This window comes from Nematolebias whitei, chromosome 5, assembly GCF_014905685.2.
Source record: "Nematolebias whitei isolate Nwh7 chromosome 5, NemWhi1, whole genome shotgun sequence".
NCBI lineage: Eukaryota > Metazoa > Chordata > Actinopteri > Cyprinodontiformes > Rivulidae > Nematolebias > Nematolebias whitei.
In genome coordinates this window covers 20,907,306-20,928,413 of record NC_056502.1, presented here as the reverse complement: position 1 = coordinate 20,928,413, position 21,108 = coordinate 20,907,306, and the positions used below count along the sequence as shown (strand labels likewise).

The window sequence follows — 21,108 nt, the reverse complement described above, 5'->3', positions numbered from 1 at the left end:
ATGTATGTATGGATGTATGTATGTATGTATGGATGTATGTATGTATGTATGTATGTATGTATGTATGTATGGATGGATGGATGTATGTATGAATGGATGTATGGATGGATGGATGTATGCGTGGATGGGTGGATGGATGGATGGATGTATGCGTGGATGGGTGGATGGGTGGATGCGTGGATGGGTGGAAGGATGGATGGGTGGAAGGATGGATGTATGTATGGATGCTACATTTAGCTTTTAGCTTGCCTTTATATATGTCTGGCTAGTGTTTTGCTACATTTAGCTTGTAGCTAACTTTTTGCTGCCTTTAGCCACTTGCTACTTTTAACTAACGTTTTTGCTATTTTTAACTTTGAGGTAGTGTTATGCTACATGTTTGTGTCTTTTTGCTTTCAGCTAGCATTATGCTTTTTTTAGCTAGTCTTTTGCCACTTTTACATTGTAGCTAAATTTGTGCCGCTTTTTTTAAGCTTACGCTACTTTTAACAAGCATTTGCTATTTTAAGGTATTAGTGCTTCACATTTTTTCTTATTTTAGCTTTGAGCTAGTATTATGCTACTTTTAGAGTTTAACTAGTCTTTTGCTGGATGGATGGTTTTTAGTTTTTTTTTATTTAGAGTTTAGCTAACCATTTGCTGCTTTTAGCTAGTGTTCTTTTTTGCTTTAAAAGGTCAGTTTCAGCTTGTTCAGCAAGTCCTTCAGCTCTCAGGAGTCACTTCATGTTCACAGAAATGGCATTTCTCCAGTTCTTAAAAGTTTTAGTTCTTTCACAGCGAGCCTCACCTCTCCCTGCTGGCTGATGATGGGCACGGCATATTGCAGCTTCACATCATGGAAAAGGCTCTCGAGAAAGATATTGGCCACCCCGATCAGGTTGTGGTTCTCGTGCGCCTCATAGAACGGATCGCAGTGTTTGTGGTTCGCTTTATTCCACTACGAGAAAGAGAGCAGAGTTAACGATCATAATGAGGGTTTGTTTGTCTTTTCCTCTCGATGGTTTCTCACCGATTCTTCTCTGCCTTCTTTCCAGTCTCTGTAGTGGTCCCTCATGTCCACCAGTTTGTTCTCCAGCTTCTCAATGGTCCACACCTGAGGCCCCTTCTTTCTCCTCCGTACCTGAATGGCTGGCTCGCTCACTATGGCTCCACGCTACAAAGACACGGCGCTAATGGGTTAGCTCAAAATGCAACAAGATCACGTCTTTAAAACTGTAGCCCCCCCCCCCCCCCCACACACACACACACACACACTTTATCTTTTAGAGAAAAAAGGCTTCAGAAGTCTGACCTTGCGGTTGGCACTGAGGTTGGCAGCAGGAATCTGAAGGGTGACCTGATAGTCGGTGAGTTTGTTCATCTCCTCGGCCAAAAAGTTGGCCTCTCGCACCAAAGTGTTGGCTCTGACGACCTGCTCCCTGAGCCGAGACAGCCTCTGACGAAACAGCTCATCCCTGCGTAAACACACACACACACACACACACAAACACACACTGAAGTTACGACGGCGGCAGTGAAGTCAGGGGACTGTTTGAGTTAGCAATGAATGGGTCGACCCTTGACCCACTAGCTGGGCCGGTTGGGTACTGTCGGGTCAGGCGGGCTATAACTAATGTGTTGCGCTCCACTAACCGCTCCTCGGTCCACAGGTGCAGTTTGCTGTGGGGCGTGTGTGTTGGGTACGTAAGGCGCTCGCTGCTGCTTCGGTGGAATGGTGACGTTTTATCAGGCGATAGCTGTTGCCGTAGCGACTCCAGCTCTCGCTCGTACATCAACCTCTGCTCCTCCAGAGCCGTCCGCTTTTCCTCCAGGTATTGCTTCTCCAAGACCTGGACCACATTCTGCATGGGGTCTGCAGGCGTGGGAACGAGAACAGCCTGAGCGTTCGAGCCTGCTATGAGAACAGGTTTTTATCAGACGGAATGTCGTACCGTTGTTTCCCAGAGTCTTCATGATGACCTCCATCTGGGCAAACTCATAGCTGTAGTCCGGCTCAGAGGAGGCCTCGCTGGCTGTTTCCACGTCCGCCTCGACAAAGCTCTCCCTGGGCGAGGCTCGCTCCAGCTCCTTCAAACGGTCCCGCCGCTTTCGTTGAGGGAGGTTTATCCTAGCAGAAAACAACAACAAAAAAACAGAATCAAATATTTTTCTTTCCTGCTTTGTAACTTTTCTAAATGTTCACACCTGAAGAAGTGATTGTTCCCCCATAGTATCCGGTCTCCGTGCCACAAGTGCACCAAGGTGTCGACCACTGTGCCGTTCACGCAGGTTCTGCAGAAAACAAAGGTAATCTTCAGGTTAAAAAAAAAAAAAGGTTTGACAGCTCAATCATGTCGGTAGATAAATTACAAAAAAGGGTTAAATCATGTCATCTAGACCAGTTTGATTCAATCCTTTATAAACACTTGAAAACACTATCTAATACCTTAAAACAGCAAATGGCTTGTTAAAAGTAGTCTAAGCTTAGAAACAGCAGCACAAAGTTAGCTACAAGTAGAGGGTTCAGATGACATGATTTAACCCTTTTTTGCGATAATCTCGAGGTCTAACTCGGAAAGAGCACTTCTTTTTGAAGCTGGAGGGAGACGTGGATCTGATATCAAAGTGAGGGAGAATGAGATTCCTGTGCGGTGAAGTCATGTGAAACTCTGACGTCCAGTCATCCATGAAGCAGACAGATCACCTGGCATTCCCCAGTGGCATCAAGGTGACGTCACCGTCCGGGCAGAGCTCCAGGACGCAGTGTTTCGGCTGGATCCCGATCCCAAAGAGCTGGACGTCCTGAGACGTGTCTGCCCCCACACGCGTGTGCTCCTACAGACAGAGGGACCAAGTTAAACACAGCTGAGTCCAGACTACTCACCCAAACATCAACACAGCAACTTTTTGGCAGACAAGCAAAGTCACAACTAAGGTAAAAAAAAACTCTGTGAAAACTCATTGGTTGCTGTTGAGCAAACATCCCAGCTTCTAGAGGAGGTTCTGACCCAGTTCACGTCACTGCAGTCATTCCTCACTGATACGCCAGGCTGACCTGAAGAGGTGTTGTTCTGTTTGCTGGTTCCTCACATGACTCTGCTTTTACAGGTCCAACCAGCCGGCTGACCGTTCCAAAACAGATTTTACTGGACTCTTCTTAAGTATCCTCACATGATCATTTGATTAAACGGAAAATATTTGCAGACCTCAGTCAAGGGTTAGTGTGAGGGAAAGACACATTCAGGGTGAAGTATTTTCACTTGTAACAACTATTTATTGCTTTTGTACAAGTTCTTCAGCCATAAGGAGATGTTTTATGTCTTGGTCAGTCAGTTCCCACAAAAAGCCGCTGCTGCTGTTATTTTATCAATTCTGCTGTTTATCTATGCAAAATGTCTTATAAGAAATAAATACAACATTTATCCTGGCATGATTAAGTAAGTGATTTTATCCACTGCTCATAAATGTTCCAACAACTGATTTAAAGCAGCCGATTTACACATGAAATGAACATACTGACGGGTTCTAAAGAACTCGTGAACCCAATCTCTGCGCTCCAGGAACAGCTGGGTTTGCCTCAAGTGTTCATGCACGTTTGCTAATGAAGCACCACGAGCCACTTTATATATTTTAATAAAAATAAGAAGCCAGTCAAGGTTCATTAGCTTGACATTTTAAACGAATCAGGAACTTCCCCAAATGAATGACGATGAGACTTTTGAGAGAAGCGGAGCATGCTCTATTCACACAAGGAGAGCTGTTGGTCAGGCTACTTCTTGTTGTGCCATTAACTCTAAAAGAGTTATTGAATCAAGTGTTTACTAATGTAGGTAAACGTAGATGTTTAACAACCGTTAAAATACACCAGAACGCAGAAAATGGCATCTACTTTATTCAAAATTTTCTGGGGGAGGACCCCCAGACGCCAATGGCCACCATGTTGGTGAAGCCCCTGAGCATAACCAAACACCACTGACGCTGAGCAGACGTTTTGTGTTTTTCAGCTAAATAAAAACAAAGAGGCAGATGAGCGGCAACAAGAAGAACTGCAGTACTGACTTAAAATGTTTAATACGTGTATTTGACTAATACATTTATAATTAAAGAGGCAAAACACAACATAAAGTAAAAAGATTATAACATTTAACACTGTTGCCTTATATTTTATGATGAGTTGACTATTGCAAAATATACATTTTTATCTTTTTGCTGTTGTCGTTGTAATAAAGTAGTTTTGTGTACATCAAAGGTGCGAGGCAGCAGAGACTTTCAACAAAGATTAAAAAAAGGAGAGTCCGAACTCTTCAGGTAGAATTTCACTGATGGGGAAATTTTTGTTGGAAACAAAAATGCAACTTTTATTTGTATTTTTTTTTTTTACATGGAATCGCACTGAATTATAAATTTGTACAAACTTGGTCAAGATCTGGGACTGGGGGCTAAAATTCTCCAGGAGTTTGGATATAGCAAAAAAGTAAATACAGCTCTAGCACTCTGTAGGTAAAGAAACTAAGTTGAGAGGAGCTCGAGACGGGTTTGAGATTACAAGTTCCAAAAGGGTTTGAGGTCCCCCCGACTGAAGCTGGATAGAAACGTTGCCAAATAAATGATTCCAGCTGTTAGAATTGTTGTTCCTTCGTCTGTGTCAGCCCAGTTAAAAACAACTTCAGTTTATGGTGCGTTCACAGCAGAGCTGAACCTCTAGAACCTCTGGAGGTTCCCTGACCACACCCACCTTCAGGTAGTAAACTAGCAGCTCGTTTAAGGCGGGATCAGCGTTCAGATTGACCAGGAAGCACTTGTCTTCACCCACTTTGATCCCGGACGTTTCCAAAGAGATGCCCATGCTCTCCAGCTGCTTCTGTCGCTCCTGTAAACAGATAAAAGTGTAAAACTGACCCAGACTGACTCGTTTTTTTAAGAGTGTAAGGGACTCGTGAGCTCACAGCAGCAATCTCTTCTGTCTTCCTCAGCTTCTCCTCCCAGGTGACGGTCATCTCCTGAATGAGCTTCTCTGACTCCTGCAGCTTCTCCTTCAGCTCCGGAGCTTTCATGGACTGAAAACAGATCCAGTCATTTTGTTGCCGTCAGAGCCGGCGGTAGCAGACTGACGATCTGCGCTGGTCTCACCTCGGCCTGAGAGAGCTGGACCTTGAGCTTCTCCACCTCCTCTCGGAGCTCTCGGATGATGCGAGCATTGGGGTCTTCGTTCACCACGGCGTGGTTGACGATCCTCTTGGCCCTGTCGGCGTAGCGCAGCGTGGAAAGAGTTTCCTCGTAGTTATCTGCGGCTGGACTCACCGTGGCTATCATGGCCGTCTTACTGTTCCCGCCGAGGTTGTCCTGAAGTCACCGGAGAACATCACAAAGAAGCAGAGCTGCTCAGATTTGTCTCCACAGGATTAATACGTTTATCTTTGACTAGATCCAGATTATTTTAAACTCGGGTTTATTCCCACACCATTTAAGGACAGATTTGACGTCTTTAACATTTTACCATAAATATTAAAGAGTTGTCACCATGTGAGGCAAACAGTCATGTAACTGTGTGTGCTTTTGTTCATTTGTCTGTGTTAGTAAAATATCTCATGAACCATTGAACAGATTTTAATGAAACGCTCAGAAACTAATCACCAGATGTACATCTACAACTGATTTCCAGATGGCTGTCACAGCTAATCAGCGTTAGCGAACACAAAGATAGCTGTGACTCCGTCGATTCTTCGGCTGCAGGGATCAAATCTGGAGTGGTAGTTGCTGAGTCTTATTCCCAACACGTACCCAGAGCACGTACAGATTACACTTTAGTCTAAACCTTTTGCAGCATGGCAGGAAATGTTAGTGACACCATTAAATTTAGTTTTTATTTAAATTGAACAAACATGTCTGGGTAAGTATTTCAAAGAATATTTATAAAACGCTGTTGACTAACAATAACTTGTACTAAATATGCCTATTCTTTTGTTATTTTGCCAATTTTCCAGCCCTTTAAAGTATTACCAATATAACACAGCACAGGAACAGTGTTTGCTGTATGTCAGGAGTAAACAAGTCCTGACAGTTTGAATGTAAATGTGTGAGTTGTGGGTCGGACCTTCAGCAGCCAGGTGAGGACCGAGTCTCTGTAAGGCACAAACTTGGCCTTCCCCTTCCCTGCAGACTGATCAGCCAGGGCAGAAATCACACATCCTAACGTGGTCAGGGACCTAAAACAGCAGAGGAACAAATCTGAGGACGTCCAACACTGACCCATTCAACCTTCAAACTGCATGAGATGATAAAAAAAACAAAGACCCACTTGTTTATGTTGCTGCCTTCTTTGAGTCGCTCTCCAGCGGCTCCGGTCTTGGAGACACGCTCACTTCCTGCCAGGTCCACCAGGCTCATCTTGCTCACTTTTTCCCCTGAATTCTAACAACATGCCCAGAAACACTCAAGAGAGTCAGCTTCAAAACAAAATGTGTTCACGACACTGAACTATGAGAAAAACGATATTTTACACATAAAGGGGCATTAATGCTGAGAGCTGAATGACAGCTGAAGAAGCTCCAACTGAACTGTTCAATATAAAAAGGTAGAACACTACCTAAAAGCTAAAAGTAAAAAAAAAAAAAAGAACTAGCTAAAAAGGTAAAAGGGTTGCTAGAAGCTAAAGGTAACAAAAGGCTAGCTATAAGCAAAACACTAACTAAAAGCTAAAAGTAGCAAAAGGCTAGCTATAAGCAAAACAAGCAAAACACTAACTAAAAGCTAAAAGTAACATAGGCTAGCTAAAAGTAGTAAGAAGCTAGCTAGAAGCTAAAGTTAGCAAAAGGCAAGCTAAAAGATAAAACAAGCAAAACACTATCTAAAAGCTAAAAGTAGTAAAAGGCTAGCCAAATTAAAACAAGCAAAACACTAACTAAAAGCTAAAATAAGCAAAATACTAGCTAAAAGCTAAATGCTGCTGAAAATTAGGTAAAAGTATCAAAAAGGTAGATAAAACCTGAGTAATAAAACACATTATAAGTTAATAGTAGGAGAGTAGTAGCAGCATCTTAAAGAGCTAAAGGCTAACTAAAAGCTAAATGCAGCAGAAAATTAGGTAAAAGTAGCTAAAAGTAGCAGAAAAAGTTAAAAAAATAGAGCCAGTCTGCTGAAGCAGATCTCAAAGAGAGCAATGTTTTTGAAGAAACTGAGTCAAGGTCAAAGTATTTCTGCAGGACAAATACTGGTAAATAAAGCTAAATGTTTTAAAAAGTGTTAAAGTTACACAAATTAAAAGTCCTGCTGAAAAAGCATCCACAAAGTAAGAGAGCAAAAGGAAGAGACTGACTCCAGACTGCAGGTCGTAGAGCGTTTGAGTGACGATGATGCTGAAGACGGCGTGTGATCGACTGCTCTCCTCGTTCATGTTGGTGGCTGCAACCGTGCGAGATTTGTTCCCCTCCGACATCAGCACCTCGATGTCCTGAACAGAGCAGAAGATGAAGAAAGGTATTCGTTACTGCTGTCCTCTGAAAGGACAGATGGACAACAACAGCTCTACAACGCTTCGATCGTTTTGACTGCCAGCAGGAGGTTTTCACACGTGATTCAGTTCATGTAGCCGGGTCAAACCAGGCAGCCGGTCCACCGGACCAACATCAGGCAGCGCCGAGCCCAGAGGACCAGGGTGGAGATGTGTGAACATCACTAAGGAAGGACCTGCCATGTAAACTAAACACCACATCACTACAGCCACACCACCAATCCAGCTCCTGCTCCAGAGTCCAGACTTCAATCAGTGTTCTGAGACTTTAGATAAAGTGAGGCCTGAATGTAATGAAGGATCGTTGGAATAAACCATGAAGATGTGGAGGTGAGGTATGAGGCGCCTCACTGTGTGGTGGTGGTGTGGGTGCAGCACAGGGTGCAGCTCTGGGTGCAACATGACAACAGACAGAAAACCAACCTCGAAGTTTGTTACAGCCAGCTGAGACAGACCGTCCACATACGGACCCAGGACTTTGTGTTCACGGACCTTCAAGGACTGCCGGCTCCTTTCAAAAACACACCAAGAAAGAAAGTATGAAATACTTCTTAAGGCCTTACAGGACGTTAAAGCATTTTTTAAACGTGTTTACCGTGTAAATCATAATTAAACACAGACAGGATTTCAGAAGTTGCTAAGATTGAACAAACTGATGGGTATTTTAAAGTAAATAATTTTAAATGATCAAAATCAGGTTGGAGAGGGAACGACAAAGGATTATTGGTATTAGCTCAAAAAAAAAAAAAAAGAAAAAAAAAGTGTTGTATTGTAAACATACAACAGCTTAAAGGTCATTAAAATAACGGGTTCTGCTTACATATCCAGTCAATTAGATTTTTTATTTCGGCTGCTCCCTGCCCCAGGGGTTGCTACAGCGAGCAAACAAAGACTTGGCTATGCTTTTTACGCTGAACACCCGTCCTGACGCATCCACCGACCACAGAGCTACCACAGCCCTCGGTGTGGAGCAGAGAGCTGCTATCTAGAGGCGCCTGGGGGAGCAGATGGTGGGGGTTAAGTGCCTTGCTCAAGGGCCCAGAGCGGGGCAAATGAGGGTGGAGACAGGTGTGAGTGCTTCACCTTTCCCAGGTCTGGGGATTCAAACCTGCAACCTTCTGATCACAGACTCGCTTTCTGTAACCTCTGCACCACCACTCCCCATCATCAAGTCAATTTGATGATAACAATTTAAAGAGCTTATGTTCAATAAAATCATTTTGAAAGAATAATTAAATTAAGGGTTCTGATTTTATTTTGAAAAATTCAGCAAGTGACGCAACAAACCGGCTGAATCTGAACCAAAAGTTTTATTATTTGGAGAAAAGATACTTTAGTTTCCTGCCAAATGAAAAAAGCTCTGCATAGTCCAGGGTTTTAATTTGATCAAAGGAGAATGAACTAAAAATGTTTATTTTTTAATTCCTTTTCTTTATATAATTATGATCTCTTTTTTTCCCCTAAAATGTAAAAAAAAAATTTTTTTAAATAAATGTTAAAATTTATGACGGATTAAAAAAGTCAAAACAAATAATAGTTTGTTACACAGTATTTGTATAAAAACTGATGAATGTTTTTAAATGATATTTTCTAGTGCAGGGGTCACCCCTTCAAACAGGAAGTGACTCCAGCAGTTCTGGACACATTTAGTAAACGAAGAGGATGAAATAGTTCTTTGTCTGTATTCTGTCCAAAACTGATCCGACTCAAGGTCCAAATCACTGACAGACTGTTTGCACCCTTTATCTCCCGACTCTGCCACAGCTAATGTTTACTCATCCAGGCATCAGCAGAGCGGGTCACTGTGCGAATAAACCCTGAGCTTTGGCTCACAGGCAGCTCTGACAGCTCTCCTGCTCCGAGCCTCAGTGGCAGATGTCTCTAGACTGTGGAGGGGAAGAATGCAGGCGTGTGAGAGGACGACGTGAGCTGCTGTTCGGCAGGAAATGACAGGGTCAGCTTCCTGCTCGCATCACTGTCACCGCCTCACCACCCAGGCTGCTAGACACAACAGAGCAGCCGAGAGGGAACAGCTCTGTTCTCATTAAAGTGAGCGAGCTGACACTGGACAGAACTCACCCTTTGGGATCCAGCAGGTCCCGGACCTTCTCGTTATAGATCTCCATGTAGGAGACTTCCACCTTGAAAGTGTGAGCCTCGTTCTCCTCAGCGTGGACCCTCTCAAACAGGGAGCAGCACAGTCGAGGGATTAGACCCGGCTGCTCTCCGTTCCCCATCATGGAAAAGGACTTCCCTGAACCTGGAGGCACACACGACACGAGTGAAACAACTTCACAAAGACAGTTAGAGCTCGGAGTTCTTTTCATCCCATAATCAGGATGTGAGTTCATTTCTGAGCCCAATCATATTAGATACTGGTAAAAACATTGTGGGATGTAAAAATATAAAATAAAATAAAAAAGAAGAAATTACCTGTGAGGCAACAGTGATGGTTCGAGTTAAATACACAAGAACACTCAAAAACAAAAAGCTCATATTCTAAAGTTTTACTTTCATTAACATAAACCAACAAGGATTGATAAACACTACAGTATTAAACTCTCAGTACAGTGGCGCCCTGTCAAATTCAGAATTGAATTTAAAATCTTACTTCTAACCTACAAAACCCTCAACCCTCATTTTATATTCGAGATCTTGTTGTTCCATATTTTCTTAACAGAGCACTTCGCTCTCAGACTGCAGGCTTACTCGCGGTTCCTAGAGTTTCCAAAAGCAGAATGGGAGGAAGCTCTTCCAGTTATCAGGCTCCTCTCTTGTGGAACCAACTTCCTGTTTCTGTCCGTGAGGCTGACACATTGTCCAGTTTTAAGACTGAAGACTTTCCTTTTTGATAAATCCTATAGTTAGGGTTGGCTTGTTATGCTGCCATAGGCTTTAGACTACTGGAGGACAAATTGACTTCATTTCTTGAAATTGTTAAAATTAAATAGTTTTCATTTGATACTATTTCTGTCTTAACGTGTAATTCTCGACCTGCCATTGTGTATCTATTCCTTTCAAACCCAGCTGGTCGAAGCAGATGACCGCTTGTCCTGAGCCTGGTTCTGCTGGAGGTTTCTTCCTCATGAGGGAGTTTTTCCTTTCCACTGTCGCCTTCGTGCTTGCTCAAGATGAGAGTTCTGCAATGGAGTTAAACTCAAAGCAGTCTGCTCCTCAGATAAATATAAATAATGTTAACTTCTTGTTATGTATATGAATGTTTCTGTTCAGTGCCCTGAGATGACTTCTGTTGTGACTTGGAGCTATATAAATAAACTGAATTGAATTGAAAGTCGTTTTCTGTGACACTTTCACCGCCACAGACCGCCTGCGTTACAGCATTAGGGTGGATAAGTTAATTGCGGCCCTCCACCCACTTCCACGAGGAAATCCTCAACTTGTGAGAAACTGCACAGAACAACAATGTAACGTCTCCGCTCTGCGTTTACAACGGATTGCTTCTATTTGTGGCGCCGAGGCAGCTGGAATATCTCTCTTGGGCGCTGGTTAACTATTTATCCCAAAGGTTGTGTGGTCAAACATCAAACCAACGTTTAAACGAGCGATTTGACGCAGGTTTCACTTTGTTACCTGTTTGTCCGTAGGCAAATATGCAGGCATTGTATCCCTGGAATGCATTTTCGAGGATTCCCTCTCCAAGGCACTTGAACACAACCTCTTGACCTGATGGAGTCGGTCACCATGGAGACGATGGCAAACAGATGGAAAAAAAAAAAAAAACAGAGTTATATTGAAGCATGTATTTTTATATTATTTATGAAACACTGCTTCAGAGAAGAGCGCTCTAAGAGTCATGAAAGATGGCGGATTCCTCTCCGGTCACGTGGAAAGCATCAAACTGTGTGAAGAAATCTTCTGTGCAGCTTGATGCTGAATGGGACAGCTGTTTAATGAGCTATATAAAGCTTTGGCTCGGGCCCTTCACCGAACAGACGGCCTTGTTGGTTATATTTACAATCCTCAAATGAAACTGATATAATGAACAAAACATCCATAATGATGGTGGTAATCTGCTTGGAGCCGCAGACGAGCGGTGAGGAGTTGTTAGGACACTAAATACTTTAAGATAATACAGCAACAATAACTTTGTTGGTCTTTATACTTCAAATACAATGATCCTGTCAGCCCTGCTGTGTTTAGGATCATGTAAAAAGAAAATGGTTCCTGTCAGGGAGGGACTTTCCCTGCCCGCACGGTGGGAACGTGAAGCCCGTCGGGTCTTTTCACAGCGCATGGTTTGAGCTCCTGGAATAAGCCGAGGATCATTTTAAGCCTCGGTGACTCACCGGCATACTTGGGAACGTTGGATTCGTCCATGGACCAGAAACAGTGGTCAAAAGCGAACACCTGCAGAGGAGATGAGACAAAGAGCGTAAACAAGCGTCCTCACACCTGTCCGAGCACGTCCACCGCCGCGTACCGAGACGAGCTGACGGTTCAACTCCCTGCCACAAAGCCGAGAGTTAACCGTCCGAGCTTGCCTGAGCAAGAAGATAAAAGCTGAGTGTTTGTTGGTTCACTGCCGACTCAGCGCTCACTCTCTTGTTTTCTTGTTTATTTATTTTACTGTATACTTCTGTGCACTTCATGCTTTTTTAGTCAATATATCACAACATTCAGCTCAGTCAGGAGATGAACAAATCATTTTCTCACAGAAATATTTTTAAATGATTGTTTCATTGAAATCTGTTTTAGCTACTTGCACCATTTTTAATTTTTGTGTGGATTTTAATCTTTAGCTAACGTTCTTTTTAGCTAGCCGTTTGCTATTTTTAATATTTACCAGCTGTTCTGCTACATTTAGCATTTAGCTAGCCTTTCGCTACTTTTAGATTTTATGTATCATTCTGCTACTATAAGCTTTTAGTGCCTCTTCTGCTATTTTTAGCTTTAAGATAAAATTTTGCTGCATTTAATTTGAGCTAATTTTAGCTTTTAATGAACCTTTTGCTTTTAGAGTTTAGTTATTCTTTTGCTACTTTAAACTTTTAGCTATCATTCTGCTACATTTAGTTTTTATTGACTGTTCTGCTATTTTAGCTTTTATGTAGTCTTTTGCAACTTTTAGCTTTCAGTTAGCCTTCTGCTACTTTTAGATATTAGCTTTTCATTTGTAATCTTAAACTTTTATCTATCATTCCACCACATTTAGCATGTATTAATTGTTCTGCTATTTTTAGCTTTTATGCAGTTTTTTTGCAACTTTTAGCTTTAAGTTAGCTTTTGCTACTTTTAGATTGTAGTTAGTCTTTCAATACCTTTAGCTAGCATTTTCTGCTTTTAGCTAACATCTTGCTATTTTCAGTTTCTAGCAAGTCTATTGCTACCTTTAACTAGCTTTTTGCAACATTTAGCTTTTAGATGCTGTTTTGCTACTGTTGTTATTGTTGACTTGTGAATAGTTTTGCTCTTAACTTTTAGCTCATAATCAGCTTGTTTTAGCTTTACTATTTTTAGGAAATTTTAGCAGACGTTCAGCGCTCAGACTGAATTTTTCCAGAAAAAGTCATTTGTCTGTTTGAGCTTGATGTTCATGAAGTCTGGACCTCAGCGGTCGACTCACAGACAGACAGCAGCCGAGTGTTTTTGGTTGAAGTAGCTGGAGTCTAATGAATTCATAAATCAGAGTCAAAGCTTCCAATGAAAAATAAATTCCAGCACCCGGTGACACCGATCTCCAAGGAAACTGGGCCGTGGCTATTTCCTGGAGCTGCAGGCTGGATCTAAGCCTTGAGCTTTGGCAGAAAGGCCCGGCATCCTGCAGACACCTGCAGGAGCAGCTCTGCACAGAGATGACTCTTAAGAACCACACCTGCTGACCGACTGAACACCTCCTGCCAATCTAAACGTTCATTCAGCTAACGCTCGCCGTCAGACTCCTGTCAAGCAGGGACAAGAAGCTTTGTTTGTTGCAACACTTAATTATATTTTTGCACATACACTGAAGCATTTCAACCTGTTTAGACCTCCTCTGAGCAAAAGGAAGAGATAAACAGAGCGCTGCACCGACTGACTGTTGACTGGGATCAGATGAGGTTTAGCTTGACGGTAAACTAGCATTAAAACATCTGATCGTGCAAAGTGGTTAATTAGCTCCAGCTCCAGCACATCATTGGCAGGGCTGCACAATGAAAACGTGCAATTAACACGACGACCCCACATTTTTCTCACTACACGTCTCATTTTCTACAGCCATGACGACGCTCACAACACGCTTTAACGTTTAGCTTTTAGCTACATTCTTCTAAATCAGCTGTGGTCAGCAGTGAACGTCTGTCTATCATCTATCTATATAACATTTGACACACAATTTACCTTGTCTACAGCTAAATTAAAATATATAAAGAATTTTACAATCTGGTTAATATAAGTAATTTGTATCCAAATATTATTTGGACACAGCTGCAGTTTAGTCTATAAAGTTCTTTTTTTTTTTGTACAAATACTTGTGCTGAAGGGCACTGAAGGGAGCACTTTGTTTTATAATTTTCAGGGAAAGAAAGCAAGAGGCCAATACAACCAAAAGACATTAGGGAGAAAATGTAAACTTTTTTGACATTTTTATAGTGAAAATTTTAAATAAATCAAAAATTAGAAGAGAATTGAGGCCCATGCTGGCATATTTAGTCAGAATGAGCGCAGGCTGCAATGTAAAATAAGTGAAAATACTGATTTTTGTTGCTACTAAGATTGGTGTAAAAATGAGCCCATAAAGACACCATCTACTGATGCTGCTGTAGTGTGGGGAAATCCCTTCATATAGCTTAGGTCATTGTGAAGCTTGGGGATTCCCCATTTTAAATATAAGGCAGGACATCTCATTGACATCAGTCTAGAGACCAATGAAAATTGAGTTTTCAAACTGAGAGTCTCTTAAACTAAACTAGCCTGTTGCCAGGTCAGGAGAGAAATCGCCAAATCACAACAAACTATGTATCACTTTGAACCTTTTGAGATGGAGAATTAAAAAATAATACCTCATGATTGAAAAAATTCCTTGTGGTGTCTTGTTTTGCCAGCATGGGTCACAAATATTTATATGCAGCTATGAACACTGCAATCAGTGGCTCTCTAAATAAAAAGTTACAAATTCTGCATAAATTAGCTCAGCAATTCCTGTCTTAACCTTGTGGTAGTTTTCTAAACGTTTTAAAGTGCTGTTTTTAAAACAAGCGTTTCAGGAATGTTCTGATTTTCAAAACATTCACATCTTCCTTGTCGTTTTCTGCAGCTGATCGACGTCTGGAAGTTTGTCTTTCTTTCTAAGATGCTGCTGCGTTGCCATTCTCAGACTGCAGTGACTGTGCTCCGTTCTCTGACTCAAATTCCACAAAATAATTGAACTCCCTTTAAATCACAATAAGGCCTCGTGTCCAGGGAGGCTGTGGCTGCACAGTTGGCACAGGAAGCTCAAAGATCACTGAATGCTCTTGTGACTTCAGACAAGTGAGTGGATGCCATTCAAAGGAACAAAAGTGCCATCGTTCTCAATTAGGGCCGGTTTGATAATCGGCGCCCTCTGCTCGGTCTCTGTCCAGTCTCAGGGTGTGGTTGCACAATAGCTCACTCTTGATTGGACAATTACTATTAATCAGCAGTGCAAATGGTGACGGAGCAGACAAGCAGAAAGCCCCGTTTTGTCATTTCAAGGATGACAACTAGTCGGATGCCGTTGCACTTAAGAATGCACACGTGTGGCGTAACTCAGCAGACAGCCACGTGCTCGTCTGGCTGAGGGTTACTACAGGGCAGCTCAGGTTCACATGTCCCAGAAACCGTGCACGCTCACCGCCCAGGCTAACGCCTATCCACCCCCTCCGTGTCCAGTCAGAGAGCCGAGTGCACGGAGCACAAAGCCCATCCCTGGTGTGTGAAACATCGCTGAGCTAGTCACCAGTGTGTTGTCAAGAGGGGAAGTGGGGGTGCACTCCAACAATGCTGCTTTGAATGCACACGCACACACACAAGCCCAATGTCCGCGCTCATCCCTCTCCCATTGTAGAGCCTTTGTGGCTGCTCACAAGCTCTCTGAGCGCTGACACATTCACACGGACATCTATCCGGCTCCTGCTAACCAAACCAAACTCAATCACGTCCGTAGAAACGGTGTCACAGCAGCGGGTCAACCTGCCATTTGTGGGGTACATCACTGTGATGATACATCAGTCTCAAAAGTATTTACACATGTGTACGATGAGATTTGTGTACATACAGTACTACATACAATACAGTGATGATTTCTGTACTGTTACTTGAACATCTTAATGTCTTGTCTAGTTTGGCTGTTTTACGTGCCTACTGACTGTGAAACAAGTTGCCCCTTGGGGATAATAAAGATTCTTGAACTTGAATTTGAACTACAAGAGCCTGACCGATGTTATCTGTAGGAGCCGATGTTTCATGCCGATATAGACATTTGGGGATCTATCGATATTGGTGATAATTGACCCATTATGTGCCGATATCAACACTGGGAACAACTCGTGTCCTTACTTGGAAAAGGCGTAACTGTCTGTACAATGTATCCAGCAGAGGGAGGATGGGAAATACTTTTAAGTCATGGCCGTTCACTTTCACTTTCAGCACAGCTGAAGCAGTGAGCAATCCTGTGTAGTGTATTTTACTGAACAGAGCAGGGTAAGTTCATTTGAACTGATCAGTAAAAATAAGAAACATCAACAATAATAAATTATCTTCAACCCACTTGTCATATACGTGCCTTTCAAGTTAGCAAGCTAACGTTTTATATGACAGATCAGGCTATTTCCTTGTAAAACTTTATCCAGACCAATAAATTTAACGTAGAGGTAAAATATATATCAGTGTTCATCTAACTTGTTCCACTTAGTAGAATATTCTGAGAGTCAGAAGATAAAGCACAGTAAAAGTTTGAGTCAACGTGTCCCTGAAACACCCCCAGCTGTATCAAAAGAGAAACAGACGTTTGCTGCATGGGTTGTTACGTTATGTTGTGTAAAGTTAAAACTAGTAATACTGACAAAGTTGAGAGTTTTATGTTTATTTGATGGTGATTTCAAATGTCTTTGAAGGCTAAATAAAAATAAAAGGTGAACATTAATTTATCTGTGCAATTTGAACAGTTTTTCTGAGGCTTTTATATTGTTTATATCGATATCGGAATTATATCGTTAACGACCGAAATTAAGAAATACATTGTGATAAAAGTTTTGGCCATATCGTCCAGCCCTAATGTGCAGAATATTCCTATTTGTGAAAACTGAAATGTGTACGCCTGCCTCTGAAAAACTGTCCATGCATTTGTGAATCTTGTAGTACGCATTTATACAGATTGTGGATTTTGTTGTACGCTTGTGCAACTACCTTTGAGACTCATTTATCTTCGTACATCACCACCGAACGTAGTCGTCATCAGAGAACACCAGAACAAGTGGTAATACATGTCTGAGAACAGGTATTTAGTTGGGAAACAGAAGACGCACACATACCTTAGGTTGTTTCCTGCTGAAGCAGACGGCCGACCCATCATGAACAGAACCAGACCAACACAGAGAGGAAAAGACATGGTTAGAGTTCATTAAGAACAGAATCACAAACAAAGGACAGATACATTGATCCTAACCCTAAAGTAAAGAATTTAGTATCAGACTTTTCAAGAGTCGTCTTTTCTTAAAAAGACTCCCTCGTTCCTTTATTCACTCGTTATTTCACTCCTTCACAGTGCATGACATTTCCTGGTGGTAGGTGCGGCTCTGATTGGGTCCATAATTGGGCCAGTGGAGCGCAAGGAAGGGAAGAGATTTAGAATTCAATGTCCCGCTGACTCTACTGAATAAATAGCTCTTATTCCTGTGGACTTCAACACAGAGGCCAGTATGGGGAAGCTGCACCCAGCGTTACCAGCTGCCAGAAAAAGGACAAATGGTCAGCTTCTACGCTGAAATATAAGATTGTTCTCCTAACTAAAGATGGAAGGCTACTAACTCTGCAACATTAGCCTATTCTGTCCGTGGTCAAACTTAAAAATACACCTCCACCCTGGTGGTTCTACGTCTGCCACAGTCCAGTCCTTCAACAGTCAGCCGATCTCTCCTGCAGACGTCTCTTGGCACAGAAACAGAGGACGGCATCAAATTGGCATGCTAACTAATACAGGGCAGAGTGCTTCAGGAGGACTGAAGCACTCGCACAAATCTGAGCTGAGTCACTAAAAGCAGCTCGACAATACCCCACACCCACCCCAAAGAGCTGCTCCCTATTCAAACCTGCTGTTTCTAAGAAATGTGCTCTCCACAAAAACAAAAATTAGGACCTCTTCTGTAGTACTCAGGCTGTTAGCTGTACTCTGGATCATTCAAATGAAGGACAGTTGGAACAAGAATGAGTAAAGACAAAAAAAATTAGAGTTCATATTTTGAATCTAATACAAGATGGTTGTTTATGGTCCCACCAACACTACAAAATAATCATATTTAGGGTGTTTCACTCCGAATCATCATCCATCCATCCATCCATCCATCCATCCATCCATTTTTTTCCGCTTAGCTTCTCCAGGGTCGGGTCACGGGGGTAGCAGCTTAAGTAGGGAGGCCCAGACTTCCCTCTCTCCAGCCACTTGGTCCAGCTCCTCCGGGGGAATCCCAAGGTGTTCCCAGGTCAGCCGAGAAACATAGTCCCTCCAGCGTGTCCTGGGTCTTCCTCTGGGTCTCCTCCCAGTGAGACGTGTCCAGAACACCTCACCAGGGAGGCGTCCAGGAGGCATCCTAACCAGATGCCCGAATCACCTCAACTGGCTCCTCTCAAGGTGGAGAAGCAGCGGCTCTACTCTGAGTCCCTCCTGGATGACCGAGCTTCTCACCCTATCTCTAAGGGAGAGCCCAGACACCCAGCGGAGAAAACTCATTTCGGCCGCTTGTATCCGTGATCTCGTTCTTTCGGTCACAACCCAAAGCTCATGACCATAGATGAGGGTAGGAACGTAGATCGATCGGTAAATTGAGAGCTTCACCTTTTGACTCAGCGCTCTCTTCACCACGACAGACAGGTACAGCACCTGCTTCACTGCAGACACTGTACCTATCAGCCTATTGATTTCCCGCTCCATTTTTCCCTCATTCGTGAACAAGACCCCAAGATACATAAACTCCTCCACTTGGGGCAGGACCTCCTCCCCGACCCGGAGAGGGAACTCTACCCTTTGCCGGCTCAAGACCATGGCCTCGGATTTGGAGCATCATCATGCACATGCTAAATACTTGGTATAATACTTGGTATATGTGTACATAATTTCACTCCACCACATGTACCATATGAGGTGCAAATGACAATAAAGAAACTCTGACTCTGACTCTGACTGACTCTGATAAAATTTTGTCAAAGGAATAGTTTGGTCATTTTTCATTTTAGAAGCAGTGTTCTGTCACATAGTTATCAATAGTTAGTGCCTTATGAGCCATGACATCAGAGTTTGGAGAAATGGGCAGAGGCCTTCTTAAAGGATAGACTAAACAAGGAGCTAAGTTGTTTTTTAGGTATGTTAAACAACTTTTTCTGAAAAGAAATGCCACGTTGGTGTAAAAGAACGCTACATGAGCTAATATTAAACCTCTACACTTTTTTGTGATGTTGCTTGTTTAGCGTGCTTAAAAATACTAAACAATGTGTTGAAGGTTAGCTCATTGTAGCGGTCGACTTATCGGTCTGCATTCAGTCCCAGTTGACTCTTCTGCAGCTACTTCATAAAACTGTGGTATAGATTTCTGACTGGTACCAGAGCCCATACAGTGTTACTGCTGTTCTACTGTAGCATCCCTCCACTGGGATCAAAATGGTTTGGTTTTAATATTCAGTACAGATCTGCTCAGGAGTGCTTTTCTAAACTTTTATGCTTTTACAACGTGACCCGTCTGTCTATCCAGTATCCATACATTATCTTTACCCGCTTTTCCTTTCTGGGTTGTGGGGAGCTGGTGCCTATCTCAAATGGTCACTATACAAAAGGTGGGTTATACCCTGGACAGGTCGAGACTAGTCCATCACAGAAAAATGAGACAATCGTTCATTTTCACGGCAGCTGAAAGCGGTTTCTTCTGGCTTTTGTAAACCTGAAAACCAGAAAAATTAATCAGCCTTCGAAATGTCCATGTTACAATAAAATCAATGTTCAATGATCAAGGTTAAAGATAAACACACCGCAGAATGGAGGGGTTTGAGTACCTCCATGACCCTGGGGACTACATTGTCTGGGGCATCAGGCCCTGGTGAGGTCGCCAATGGCAAACAGGCCTCAAGGGAGAGGTCAGACTAAAAGCAATTCAAAAACCTTGATGGATTCACAGAAGCATCAGGATACCTCGCCCAGAAAAGGGAAACTAAGGCACCCCCATAAAGCCAGGTCTAGAAGGGCGTAAGCTCACCGGTCAAGCCCTGGCTACCAAAGCCAAGCCCAAAAGAAACACATGATGCCACCTCCATCTGGGCCCACCAGGAGGGTTGTCAGGGTTGGGAGTGATTCAAGCCAGGCAGCAGGAGAAAGAGGATCCCTGGCCGTGCTGAATCCTGGCCACATAAACTACCTTTATTCAGCAACAAAGTCCATGCTCAATCCAGGTATACAAGCCAACATTTTACCTTTATTCAGCTTCCTTCGTAGAGGGTGAGGAGCTCCATCATCCAGAAGGAGCTCAGAGTGGAGATGTTACTCCTTCCCATTGAAAGAAGTTAATTGAGGGGGGTTCATGCATCTGATTAGGATGCCTTCTGCATGCCTCCCTTTGGAGGTTTTTTTTTTCATTCATTCAACCTTTACTTAGACAGGTTAATCCTATTGAGCCTCGGGGACTCATTTACAAGAGAGACCTGATTTCTTTAACAAAGAGTGATGACAGCAGTGGATAACAACTGGACATGTCCCAATGGGACTAGGCACTGAGGCAGACCCAGACCTGGGAACACCTCAGGGTCCCCCAGGAGGAGCTGGGAAGTGTTGCGAGAGAGAGGAACGACTGGGTTTCTCTCCTGGACTCCTTGCCTCTACAACTCGACTACAGATAAAGGGTAGACAATGGAGATGTTAAAGATGAAATGAAAGATATAAGAAATTGAAAGTGAGAACAAACGTGCTTGAAAAAATGATGCAAAAAAACCACCAAAAAAAAAAAACGTATGAGACTGGAACACCTTTTAAACAGGAAAAAAAGCCAAGGAGTAGCAGAGCTGGGAGAAAACAAGCCGCCACAGAGCTGCTGGGGTCTTTACTCATTGTGTGATCGACTGTAAGTGCAGCTGCTGCATCCCGTTCAGGAATGTTAGGAATGCTGCACATGACAATAGGAGGAACTGGTTTGATTTAGGATTCTTTAGAATGCTGGTATTCCTTCATATTTTCTCATTTTACTCCATAAACAGTGACTTGTGTTCATGTACTGACCGTAACCTTCTGTGGACATCCCAACATGAAAACCTCCTCCTCACTAAGTTAAAGTCCATTAGGCTCCAGTTCTCCCACTCTGCTTTGGAAATAAGCTCTCTAATCCTCGACCCCCCAGAAATCTGCGTCCCCCTTTAGCTTTTTACTTTGTAGAGTTTAAGTACAGTAAGTCCTTTTAGTCTGGGATTTA

General features: G+C 42.8%; 1 protein-coding gene across 1 annotated transcript in view; it reads right to left on the bottom strand.

Moving 5' to 3' along the window:
* Positions 1-17,067, bottom strand: part of LOC119410296 (kinesin-like protein KIF13A) — a 35,383-nt gene extending 18,316 nt beyond the window's left edge. Inside the window, exons 1-18 of the mRNA XM_037677209.1 lie at positions 16,978-17,067; positions 11,797-11,857; positions 11,081-11,173; positions 9,569-9,749; positions 7,913-8,000; positions 7,295-7,429; positions 6,278-6,390; positions 6,074-6,185; positions 5,110-5,322; positions 4,926-5,036; positions 4,715-4,849; positions 2,684-2,814; positions 2,185-2,271; positions 1,932-2,107; positions 1,633-1,852; positions 1,292-1,454; positions 1,010-1,153; positions 788-937 (exon numbers count right to left, since the gene is read on the bottom strand). Coding sequence (XP_037533137.1) covers positions 788-937; positions 1,010-1,153; positions 1,292-1,454; positions 1,633-1,852; positions 1,932-2,107; positions 2,185-2,271; positions 2,684-2,814; positions 4,715-4,849; positions 4,926-5,036; positions 5,110-5,322; positions 6,074-6,185; positions 6,278-6,390; positions 7,295-7,429; positions 7,913-8,000; positions 9,569-9,749; positions 11,081-11,173; positions 11,797-11,857; positions 16,978-17,067 — 2,403 coding nt within the window. The remainder of the gene's footprint in view (positions 1-787; positions 938-1,009; positions 1,154-1,291; positions 1,455-1,632; positions 1,853-1,931; positions 2,108-2,184; positions 2,272-2,683; positions 2,815-4,714; positions 4,850-4,925; positions 5,037-5,109; positions 5,323-6,073; positions 6,186-6,277; positions 6,391-7,294; positions 7,430-7,912; positions 8,001-9,568; positions 9,750-11,080; positions 11,174-11,796; positions 11,858-16,977) is intronic.
* Between the last annotated feature and the right edge of the window lie 4,041 nt (positions 17,068-21,108).